Source organism: Tinamus guttatus, unplaced genomic scaffold (assembly GCF_059628265.1).
Source record: "Tinamus guttatus ecotype Peru unplaced genomic scaffold, ASM5962826v1 Tinamus_guttatus_pri_ptg000247l, whole genome shotgun sequence".
In the NCBI taxonomy this organism is placed as follows: Eukaryota; Metazoa; Chordata; class Aves; order Tinamiformes; family Tinamidae; genus Tinamus; species Tinamus guttatus.
Window position 1 is genome coordinate 7,484,032 of NW_028288781.1, and position 13,318 is coordinate 7,497,349.

General features: G+C 36.4%; 1 protein-coding gene across 1 annotated transcript in view; it reads right to left on the bottom strand.

Moving 5' to 3' along the window:
• Positions 1–2,776: 2,776 nt before the first annotated feature.
• The window catches only part of DCHS2 (dachsous cadherin-related 2), a 49,721-nt gene continuing 39,179 nt past the window's right edge, over positions 2,777–13,318 (bottom strand). Inside the window, exons 4-7 of the mRNA XM_088526489.1 lie at positions 7,703–7,939; positions 5,309–6,328; positions 3,689–3,876; positions 2,777–2,907 (exon numbers count right to left, since the gene is read on the bottom strand). Of these exons, the coding sequence (XP_088382615.1) occupies positions 2,782–2,907; positions 3,689–3,876; positions 5,309–6,328; positions 7,703–7,939 (1,571 nt within the window). The 3' untranslated portion in view covers positions 2,777–2,781. The remainder of the gene's footprint in view (positions 2,908–3,688; positions 3,877–5,308; positions 6,329–7,702; positions 7,940–13,318) is intronic.

Below are 13,318 nucleotides of genomic sequence, written 5' to 3' on the forward strand. Positions count from 1 at the left end.
GTCATCTTGTTCTCCTTTCAGGTTAAATATAATTGATGATGCTGAGGAGAAAAAAAAAAGAAAAGAAAAAAAAGTGTTTTTTTTAATTAAAAAGAGGAAGACAGTTCCATGGTTCTCAAAGTGTTTGAATATCACAGGACTGCTGTAGAAATACAGCCCTCTTCATATCTAGTAATCTTCCTTAATTTATACTTGTAGATCACTCTAGAGAACAAAAACTGGCTTTTTACTTGTCCACCCACAAGCACACAACCCTGGCCAATTTCTGTGTCTCAGCAGTGCAAACTATTCTCCTCGTGCCATGGTGGCTTTCAAGTTCTAATGCATCCACAGGACCATTTCAAACATAACTATAAAAGTCTGTACTTTGCCACTGCTAACCTTAACATACGAAGCAATAGTTTATGATGCACTATGAATACAGATTCAATTTTGCTATAAATGTTGCAGTAACCTACTGACAATTGTAAAGAAGGCCAAGTAAATCACCAGCATTATTAAGAGATAATACATACGGGGAGGGATTCACTACCTCCTGATTCCAGTTATTCTTCAGCAATGATAATAAAGCAGAGGTATGACCATGTGATCAAGAATCTTCATGCACAAGAATGTTAAAAGGATGACTTGCTTTGATTTTCTTGGGACCGGGAGGAGGATTTAGAAGAAAACACTTCTACTTTGAAGGCTAAAATGTATCTTTTTTGTAAATCTCAGGGTTCTTTCCCAGATGTTTCCTTTACATAATTTGGGGGCAATAATCATTAGGCCTCCTAAATAATAGCCTAATATTTTAATCTGGGAGTCTCATTAAGGTCTCGAGAACACTGAAAATTACCCAGTGACTGAGGTCCCTGTGGCGTTTACAAGCTGAACAGCTGACACTGATACTCTTCGCTCTTGATCTTGCAGCAGTCCCTGAATCGTTGAAAAGGGCACTGGTCTGCATATACCCCTCCAATTAACCTGATGTCTGTGTTTAACAAATATGACTGTAAATCAGATCATATTTCTTCTTTAAGTTTTAGTACTGAACAACATCCCAAGACTGGAAAATATTATTTAAATATAAACCAGGCAAGAACTTCACCATGAAACAGAAGACCAGATGTTCAAGGCTGTGAGCCAACTAACAACAACAACAACAATCAGTGTCAGAGAAGCTGAGCTGTTTCTGGATTTGTTTATCAGGAAAATATCTAATTCAGAGTTTGGGAACATTCTTTTAGAGCTTTCGCTGCTGTTTTTGCTTTTATCCTTTTGTCCTTTCTAGAGACACCACTTAAAACATCAGTCATGTTTTGAGTAGCTACTCATTTAATAATTTGAACTCTTACTTATGCCCCTCTGAGGCCCTACAGTGAAGCCACTAAGAAAATCCACTTGCTCTTTGAAGGAATATGTTTAGATATCCAGACAGAAATAAGAAAAATAAAACAAAACAAAACAACAAACACGAAGAGCCTTTCTAATATTGGTTAGTCAACACCCTTTAAGCAAAGGTTTGGGTACTACCTGTTCCATAGTTCTCTTTTTCTTAGGGTGTTATTTTCTTGCAAAATTTATTGTTCGCACTGCAGGAGTCTACAGTTCTCTCCAAATCCCTCTGAGAGAGGTAGTCACTTGCCAAATTAAGGCAATAAAGGTGTGGCAATAAAACAACCCTACCCACTTTTATTATCTGCATCCTTTAAAACTGCAAAATTTTTGATGCCTTAATTGTTTAAGGATCTCCTGCTGGAAGAGAAGAGAACCAGTTCTTTGGCCCTCTGAATTAGAATCTTAAAATCCTCTCATTACCCCACAGAAGTCAAAAGGATACATACAGTATAACATTATCTACATAAATCTTCCAGTAATTTCAGCCTTGCAAAGGAAAGATTACAGCTTTATTGCCTCCTTAGAATGAAGGATAATGTTATAAAAGTAGCTTTATGGTATTTAGTTTTGTTCTTTACTCTGAAGAGACAAACAATCATGAACCAAATTAGCAGACCGAATTAGCAGACATTTGAGCTTTACCTACACAGAAAAGAACATCTGAAAAAAATGTAATAAGCAGATGGGAATAACTTAAATGTGGTTCTGCTCTGTATGATTTCAGTGAAACAGCATGTTTGATGTGCAAAGTGCCACATATTAAAATATCAGTCTTAAAAAATATTGATTACATAAATCCTGTATTATGGAAAAAGTATAAAAATTGTATGGCACCCCCATGTAAACAACTTGCTGACAGATTTTTAGAACCATTTTTGTTCTTGATGTTGATTTTTGTTCTTGATGAGGGAAAGAAGTGTTTTTAAGCTGCTGCACCATGTCAAGCTAACACAATGCTAAGCAAAGGATGAAACATGGCCTAACCCCCAGATCTCATTGTCTGCCCAGATTATCTGTTGATCCTTCTGATCCCTGTCTCAGACTGCCGTGAACTATTCTTTTAGCAGGAAAATTTTCAATTGGTCATGGGAACCGCGAGATCATCTTTCATTTAAGATGTTAAAGAACTGACTGAAATACTAAACTGTACTGTACAGGATCGTGGTCCTAATCTTGCGTGAGTGCTGTTGGGACATTCTCTGGCTGACCCTACAAGCAGCTGAGTCCTTGGGATGATGGGGCAGAGGGTGAAACAAGATAGCTCCTCATGTCTCCTCAAACTTTCAGTAAGACACATGTTAGTATCGATTCCTCCTTACACTGGCACCTTTATTTTAACTGACATTAAATAGAAATAAAATCCTATATGTCTCTGAAACTAATTATTTCCATATGCTTTATTTATGAATAACATTTAGAATTCTTACCTGATTCTATTGAGTATAATACTTCAGCATTGCTCCCAGAATCAAAGTCTTTTGCAAAGATATTGGTGATGAGTGTCCCCGATGGCTGCCCTTCCAAAACCTGCCATCAAGCAGCTTATATATAATTTACAAATATAAAAGAATATCAGTGAGCTTTAAAACGATTCACTTCCCCTAAAGCAATACTTTAGTAGTAGCTATGTTTTCCATTTCAGTAATGCTCACAGTAAGTATAAACAAAGTATTTCAGAAAGTGTTCAAACTAATACATTTCTAGCAATATCCCATTACGGTCTGCAGATATTGCTAATTCAAAACCATTAATACAGCACATTTGGAAATCAAAAATTAAAAGAGTTTACTATACACATATAATTTTATGTATATCTTTTAAAACTAATAGTCAATGAGAAGTTTAATACTTTTACATATTTTAAAAGTATCAAATATACCTGAAAATAAATTTTAAAAGCCCTACCGCTATTTTTGTGTAATATGTTACTGTTTTATTATTTCATCAGTTCTACAGTAAAAGAGCAATTTAAATCCTTTAGAAGTAATATTTCTTAATAAATAATTTCACATCAGTCAAAAAACTTGGGGCTCATAACTGAATATTATTAAAATTCAGTTCAGTTAAGTTGCACATTCTCATCAACGTGTTGGTCACATGGACCAGAGGGTGTTTCCTATTGCTATCGTATGTTAATACCATTTAAGTGACAGCCAGATTACATGCAGTCCACTAAACACAATGGTGGTTATGTAGACAGAAATCCCACTTACAATTTGAGCTTTGGCCACAAGATGGTGCTCAGAACAAGTCTTGAAAGAGCATAGCCAGACCAAACCAGAAGGTTACTGAAACAGCTAGAACAAACCTTGACAGTTAGTTCTTTTCCAGATGTAATCTGCGGGAAGACAGGCTTGTTGTCATTGACGTCAGTGACTGAGATATAGACAGTTGTTGTGGCATTAAGTCGCGGTGAGCCATGATCAGTCACCAGGATAGTCAACTGGTGGTGAGATTGCTTTTCATGGTCTAATGCAACCCAGTTTATAATTTCACCTGATGGACAAAGAAAAAGGAAAAATGTGAGATATCGCTGTACGCTGGTATTAATCTTACTGTATGCAATTATACATTTGCTTTAATGTGAACAAATACTATATGTATTTTGATATATCCTGATTCTTACACTAAAATCCTAGCTTACTGAAATCCATTCCACAGAAATGCTTTGCGAATAGAAAGCTTGTATTTGTACATTATCATTATATTACATTCTTTACTGCACTCCAGATACCCCAGAGCAAAGGTATAAAAGAGTGTAGGCTTAACATGCTGACCTTCTGAAGAAATCCATCTGGCCTTTTCTTCACCATATTTCAGGATAGATAATATATGAGCACAGCCTTTCAATTGCTCGCACATGGCTTTTATTATGCCCTTGGGTTAGGAGATTCTCAACACAATGTCTCTATGATAATCAGGAAGCCTTAGGTCTTCTACACATGTTGGTAAACCCAATGAATAAATCTGACCAAATCTTCTCCCCATCTGCTCAACTGTACTCAGTACACCTGAAGATCTGCAATTGACCAATACTTCACACGGATGACCTAGTACTTTTAAAATCTTCTGGGTTAATTCCTTATGTTGTTTGCCTTTAAACCTTTATAAAAAGGTACTCAACAAGAAATTGCTTTGAAACAACATTTTTATTTTGAGATTCATTAGATAAATTCAAGATCCTCTTCACCCCCAGTGAACACAGGACATCTGGGAAGTGGAATTTAAACAGCAAATCCGTACTGCTTAGACATTCTTGTCTAGACATAAACTGGATTATTTTATAATGCTTGTGTTCCTTATAGGATATCCTTCCACTTGACTTCCCATGCTGTATTCTGTAGCACTATACTGTGTTGTTAAAGTATCTTTTACTGAAGGCAACTGGGATTCACTATGGATTCAACTTTATAATTCTTCACTACACTGAAGAATGTCTCAGTGAGTTTCCTTTTGTGGTGCCATAAACAGCATGAGCTTAGCTTTGATGCTACTTTTAGAAGTTTTGGCAAATATGTTTTAAAATATTAGACTTCAAATATCATAGTGAACTTTATAGTTGTTTGTGGCTAATCTGTACATTTCAACTATGCTTGATGATAGGCAATTAGAAGCTCTCTTCCTGTGCTCTATTGAAACTACTATTTAAAACACCTTCTTTTCATTTGCTATATTGTGATACTGAAACTTACGAGTAAGTGACCAGAAAAAAGTCACAAAAAAATCAAATCCTAAGGGTTCATTCTTCATGAACATGCATCAGGCTTATTTCATTCCAAAAGTTATGGACCTTTGAGTTAAGAATATTCATATACCAACCCAAGAGAGTCAAAGCAGTTCCTGAATTTTGCATATTACTTTCATTCCCTTAGAGAAAAACTACTTTCTGAAAGCAATATTAGGCCGATCACAAATCATAAAACGCTACCTGTGTTGGAATTCATCTTGAAATATGTCTCATCAGACAAGATGATATAGGAGAGTTGTCCATTTCTTCCTGAGTCTTTGTCAACAGCTGTGACTGTGCCAACAACACCCCTGGGAACTGGATTTTCCTCCATTTTGAAGAAGTAGTCATTATGTAAAAATATGGGGGAATTATCATTTTCATCTAGCACATTAACTATTACTAAAGTACTTGCATTTTGCTTGGAGCTTTGGTCCCCTAAGATACTAACTAGGGCTCTAAAACTTAATATCTGTGTATATTCATAGTTCAAATGTTTCTGCAAATAAATCCAGCCAGTATCAGAGCTGATTCCAAAAGCAACAGAATCTGTACTAGACTCTAGGGAATATGTCAGCTTGGAGCTGACATGGTGTGGATCTAGTGAGTGGGCTTGAACTTGAAGGACTTGGACACCCAGCGAGGAAGCTTCACTGATTTCCACTTGATACACCAATTTTTCAAAAGCCAGAGTGGGGCCCATCTTTTGCTCTTCAATAATCACTGACAACTTCAACACAGAACTCAGAGGGGGATTTCCATGGTCTTCTGCTTCTATGCGTAAAGTATATTCCTGCTGCTTATCTGCAAACACCGTCCTGGTGAGGTTCACCACTCCAAAGCTTGGATCAATACTGAATGCATTTGATTGCTCATTTGCCATACTGTATTTGATTACTGCATTTAGGCCACTGTCTTTATCTTCTGCATGAGCAATGTAGATAGCTGTGCCAGGAGGCAGGGTATGTGAAATAATTATTTTACCAGATTTGGTAAGAAATACTGGAGGGTTGTCATTGATATCCAACACAGATATGTTAACCTGGGTGCTACTGTAGACCGGGGAATTACCCAATTGTGACTGAACAGTGAGTAATATAACAGACTGAGTTTCATGGTCGAGTTGTTTTTGGGTGTGGATGATACCAAACTGCGGGTCAATAGAGAATCTTCCATATGGATCACCAGAGGAAATTCTGTAAGAAACCACTTCTAAAGAATCTGTAAGGGGGAACAACAACAATAAAACATAAAAAAGTATGAAACTGATAACCTGAAGGCTTCTACAAACATCTGTGAAGAATGTGTGCCATTAAATTCGGCTCAATAAACGTAACCTACATAGATACTTGTCTGTTTCAGGGTTTTTATGCTTCCTTCTTCCTGTCTCTTGATCCCTTCAGTAAAATAAACACTGCACAGATTTGACCTGACTGTATACATTTTGGCCAATTATGCACTCTTTGACTTGCATCACTAGTACAATAAATCTCTATGGAGAAAATACTATCACTGCCTCTTGTTTCTCCCTCATCCCAAATAACAGGAAAGCACTCTTAAATTACTTTTAAGCAAATAATTTCACTGCATATAGGTGTTCACTATAACGAGGAATAAAACAAATGGTGGTTCCCTGAGAAAACTATATTTTAACGATCTTACTGTTCATGTGTGACCATTGCTATAACCTACCCATGCCAAATGCTGATCAAAACTCTTCTGCACAATTCCACACGCTTCTGGCAAGGTGCTACCTCACCCTGGAAACTGTGGCCAAGAAGTCCAAGAAGTCTGGCTAACCACAGATTCTTAGGAAACTTCTGCTTTTATCACCTTACACACGGAGATCCACAGTCCAAGTATGTGGACTCATGTCCCACTATTCTGCACACGAACCAAACATACATTGCTCTGAGGTCAGGGTTCTTTATGGCGAGGAGCCTGGCAGAATTAAAGCCATTTCCTTCTCAAAGTGATGAAGGAAACAAATAGATTAAAAAGGAAAACTTTAAAACATTAGTCTGGATTTCATCATTGAATTTGGATTTTTTTTTTTTTTGCATCAGCACACCTCCTAGATTACTGAAAACCTCTGCATACTTTCTGTTTGCTCATCAGCGTTGCTCTGCAGTTCCTGTTTTGTGGCCAATGCTTCAACACAAGCCATGCTATTACATACCACTTCCCTACACTTTCGCAGGGCATTGCCCATCTCGCCATTCACAATCACACAAATCCATCTTGCACACAGATGCTTGCATGCAAAACACATGCAAGGAGACTACTTACAATATTTATTTATTTATTTATTTATTTAACTATCTTGCAAAGTAAATCAGAAATAACACAACAGGGGCAGTTTCTCTTCCCCATGGGCCACCAAGATGGATTCCAGTAATCTCCCCTTTGGGAAGTCTGTTCTAAAGAGATTCCTGATATAGCAGTTATTACAGCAGTTGCTGTAAATACTTTCAATAAATGCTATTTATGTTCAACATACTAAATAAATAATATAAAGTTCAAAAAATTATCTGCAGATGTTTCCAGCCTATGGCTACAATTAAAATATTTTTAATCTTTGACTATAAAACTTACTTAAAGGTTCTTGGGCCTTTACAGTTCCAACTGGGCTGCCTTTAGGTATATCTTCAGGAACAGAAAAAGCATACCGAGATTTCTCAAATACGGCTGGTGCCAAAGTGGCCTGAAGGATGTTTACTGTGACTGCTGCATTAACAGCAGAGGAAAGACCACCCCCATCTTGGGCAGAAACAGTCAGAACGAACGCAGAACCTTCCAGGTGGCTAAGAGCGGAGATCAAGTATATAATTCCTGAAAATACACAGAAATAGAAGAATAATGAAAGCACCAAGTTAATGACACTCTTTCAGATTTAGCAGGCTGTCAAAAGGGCTTCAGCATGTACCTTTAGCATAAAGGAAGGTCAGAAAGTATAGACTAAAAGTTACTGACTGAAGAGTTTGAGACATAGGTAAAAATGTGTCAGGTACTTTGCAGTGGTTGTATAAATGTTTTACCTCTTCCCCGTTCACTGTGTATGTAGCATTACTAATACCATTTTGAGGACCAAGTTTTCTCAAATTACATGGTCTTTACCATGCACAATGTCACTGAAAAACAGCAAGTTGCATCTCAAAACTCAGTGTCCCTTGCTGTGATTTTAGAAACATATATTCAGGACATGTCAAACTTCATTTTCAGATTTCCTGTTTAAAACTATGGTAACTTCCCTTAATTAGTGGAGTTGTTTTGAGTATTCAGCAATGTTATGACACACACGATTTGACCAGTAATAATATTTAGAAATCTGGAGGTAAATTTGGAAAAAAAAAAAATATATTACAACAGATCAAGTTATCTTTGCAAATAGTGAAGAAAGCTGCATTTCGAATAGGCTGCAGAGACATTCTATTCAAATAACTGCCCAGATAAAACAAACAGGGCCAAAGCCCTAAAATGCAAATCTTAAGAGCATTGGGGCCCATGATAGGTATCTACGAAACAACCATTTTCTATCTGATCACAGCTCTTCGGTAAAATACCCTTTGCTAGAAAATTCTAAAGTCAGGTTAATTTGCAAGCTATTGCCAAATACCATTTTTCTAAGCTACATGAAACAAGAAAACACAATGCTCTGTCCAGAAATAAAGCATTTTGGATCTACCTTCCTCAAGACAAGTATATTTTTATCACTTAACTCTTATGGGTGAGACTAGCTGTCTTTAAACATATTCTCTTCTGACTGCTAAAATAAGTCTTTGGTAACAGATAGATCATACACAATTTTCAAATACTCTGTATATTTCTACAGAAATCCCCATCTACATTCATGTGTAACTGTCATTACTTAAGGTAGTAGTATGGCTAGAAAGAATGATAAGGTAGAGATGCCATCTTCTACTACAGCAAAAGCTTATCCGAACATCAAAAATAGCTTCATTTGAGAATGACTTCAGTCTCAGCACTTCATGCAAACTGTATCTCCCTAGGGAATGTTCATAATGATCCAAAATTGTTATTTCCAATTGTTCCATGAGCAACTGATAGTTATTCATTCTCTGTTTTGAGCCAATTTAAGGATTTATAAATGAAGATAAAAAAATAAATAAATCAGTTAAGCTTCAGAGCATTCTGAAATCTCTGGTCTAGATGATGTGAACAGAAATACACAACAATTTAACTTCTAAAACAAGAAGCAGTGTGGTTGATGACAGAAGGTCTGTTACCTCATAAATTGTGTATCCAAACTATAAACTGGGGTTTTATAACTACATACAAACTATAGCCTGAGATTATAATTTCAGGACTGAGAGACTAGGTGCTTTCAACCACATAATAGATGAAATAAGTAAATGTAATTATGCTTTAATACTGTTGGACATAACTGATTTAATATTAAAAATAATTTAAGTGTAAGCAGTACGCATTTGTGTCCTCCTGAATATATTTAGCCTAATACTCATTTAGAGTATAGTTCATACAACTATAAAACTCAGGGAAAGACAGAAGTCTCAGTTCAGCTTTAAATAAATGACCCTCCATCACATGTACAGTTCTTCACATTGCCCTGACAAAGTAGAAGATTAGCAGGCACTTACTCGAAAGATTTGCCAAAGTTGTTTGTTTGTTGGGGCAAGGGGGGGAAGCACTTGGAAGCTCTACTTCCTCCTCCGCTGTAGGAGGGTCTATACTAGAAATTCCTCTTCCCCTCCTTTGACAAATAATAAAATACTAATAAAATATTTTATTCATAATATATTTCATAGCATGAAATATATTAGCGACAAGTATTTATCACAAGGAAATAAGAGAATAAGTATCTACAGTACACACGTCTTGCTATGTTGAGAGGTCTTCTCAAGTGCTCAAAAATATGTTTTCAGACATGTTTCTAAAAAAACAGCAGAAACTCAAAACAGATTTTTATGTCAAATACAGTATGCCAACTGGTATATTCATGTAGTCTATTCAAAACGGGTTATTCAATAAAAGATGTATTAATTTTTTTTTTCCCCCCTGATCTTTTTCATATCCTCTTCATTTTTCTCGTTCCATCTGCTCACTTCACTTTACATTCTACTGTTCTCACAGGGAACGACTGCAAGAACAGGAGAGTCTCCATTCAGGTAAATAGGCAATGATTGCTTTATATTCAAAGCATCATTATGATGTTTCTCTCCTTTTTCACTCCACATCATTATCATCAGCTTTATCAGGACTGAGAAACAAGTGCTGTGTTGGCAGTGATGTGATCTTTTTGTCTGATGCTTTCCAACATCTTAACTATTTCTGAGCAGGAGAAAAAATACTTTCACCTTTTCCGAGGTGAAGACAAAAGTTCCTCAGTATTCTAAAATATCTCGGTGGCCATAATGTTTGCAAAACATAGAAAGCTACTTGTAAAGAAGGGTGTTCCAATATGAAAACAAACAGTGACTAATTAAAAATGGATAAATTATTATTAATACACTAAATTCTAGAATTGTAGTGAGCTTGTAAGTAGCAAGGCTGTAGTAAACTGAAGTGCTTCAACCACCAAGGACAATTTGCTACACACCAATGGACATTTTTTAAAAAGCACGTATGCTTTTTATAGAAGCTAACGAAGCCAGCAGTTCAGTAAAACTAAACTTATGAACTTTGAGATACCTTCATAACTTTCTGCCTTTCAGAATAGATTTAGTAGGAAAGATGTCTGGCATTCAAGCTGGATATTTAATGGTCCTATCTGTCAGAGCAAAAATGAGATTTAAGTCGAAGTGCCTTACAGGATCAGCACATGATTCAACTCCAATATATCTTCTCAAAATTTAGGGTGAAGCCACAACTGTAATTTGTGATAATGCATTTTTAAGCAGAAAAATGGAAAACATAAAATCCTTATAAATATTCAAAGGTGCACGCACTATACTTTCCAATTTTACTGCCAGGACATTATAATAACAAACCATCATGACATGCTTAAAATGCATTCAAAGGGTCTCCAGGATCAAGGGAGAATTACTTCTACTAATAACAAAGCACATTATCCCAGTGTGACAAACCACCATCATAACTCAAAGATATAGACGGATTCAGAATTCATTGCTGATCCAGTTCCTGTGCCAGTAACAGAAGCTCTTCCAAGAATCAGTCTCATTTTCGCCTTTCTTTCGGTTGTCTGATGACTGGGTTTTACGATTAGTTAGACTGCTCAACAAAGTAGTATTCCAGCAGCATAAACTTCAGCATTTCCTGAGGTAATCTGAGCAACTGTAGCTCAAAGGAGAAGGAGTTTTAACTTTTTTTTTTTTTTCTCTCCCCCAGCAGAGGTTAAACATATAAACATGGATTTTAAACATTGTCACTGCCAGATTAAATGAAACCATCAAACATATATTACTAACTTGATCACTTCACTATTGGGTATTTTCCTATTGAAAAGGCCAAATATATTCTTTTCCCATTTTGGATACTTTACGATGCCTGTGAAGAGGAAAAAAAAAAAAAAAAACATGGATTTGATTTTGCTATTCTTATTTCTGTTGAGCTGCACTCCAGTGCAGTGACCAGTGAGCTGGTCACTCCTTCAGCAGGTTTGCTCCTAAGTGCTATTTCTTAAGAGTAAGGGCAGGAGACCAGGGCCATATATAATAATTCTTAAAAAAACAAAAACAAACAAACAAAAAAAAGGCAACAACAAAAAGGCACCTCCTGGTCTTTTCATGATGCTGTGTTCAGTCTTAACATTGCAAGAGTCTAGATCACCAAAGCAGGTTCACTTACAAAGACCACATTCTGCATAGCACAAATAGTACTGAATATATCAATAGAATTTCCACATATGCCTCTAGCTCACTACTTTGAAAACTCATCTGTTTTTCTACAGGGTCTCCAAACCAGGAAAGCAAAAATCCAGCACTATGTTTTTACCCATTAGGAGGTAAATGAAATATTTCTCACTAGTCAAGCAGTGCAAAAGTAAAGATACAAATCAGGACACTCAAATTTCAGTAACAAAGTCTGTATTACATGGAAATGTATACTTATTTACTTTAATAGCTTTAAATTTTTTTTGTTGTTCATGGAATAAAAAAAGAGTAACTTTAGAACACTGCAAGTGGAACAAAATAAACAACTGTCTAATTGAGTTCTTGAAGACTATGAAATCAAACTCCCTTGACTTTAAACGATGGCACTATTTCTTCAAAAACATCTTAGGACAGGTCAAGTGAGAACACCCGGCACAGCTCAGACAGTAGGCAGATGGCAAAAGGCATGCACAGTTCATCACCCCAGTTTGCCTCCAAAGCTGACAGCTGAAGCAGCTGCATAATGGTGTGTGTTAGTGCTGATGTGCACAACACGTCCCGACCAACCCAGCACACTAACTTATCAGCACCGAGACATGCGGTTTTATGTATCACAAAGTGCGTAAGAAAAACATTCAGGGTGAGCAACCGCTAATGGTTTTAGTGAACAAGAGGAATATTTCAAGTTTGGAAGGATTAATTACTTTAATTTTTCCATACTAAGTCCTTGATTCATCTCAAATCAACCTCCTATGTCTCCGTGTCATGTTAATCCATTACAGCCTCACTACTTCATCCACCTTTGCCTCTCAAGATAGGACTGGGATTTTGCTTAGTAAAATGCTCATGATAATGCAACAGGAGCTCCTGTGACTCGGCACAGGACACCGAAACTAAACAGAGAAACAGCAAATATTACTTTGATCTAAGCTTCCCTAGCATTACACGTTTAAACAATTCTGCCCTAGTAGCAAAAAAAAATTGCTAATTTGTCATAAAGTAGCATTTAACTAAAGAGACATAATTTGTTGTTGCATGGAGATCTCCCTTGGTTCTTTCTTGTTTTGTTTCCTTTAATACAATAGTAACTCAGAGTATGTTCACTCTCTTTGTAAGGAAAAAGAAACAAGTCTGCATTTCCACATGAGAACCAAGTTTATAAAAAAATACGCATATAATAATACAAACAAAAATGAAGTGGGCAGAACTCTGGATGACAAAGTGCTGTTTTTTCAAACAAACATGGCAACTTCCACAACCAACCTGCACAGCTTCAGCATTGCCATACCATCCCAGTACATCACTTACAGTTGCTGAATTTATTGAAGTTTTCCAAAAACATCTTTTTAATGAAGGATCTATTCACTAAAGTCATTGTCTGCAGATCCAAATACAGCTC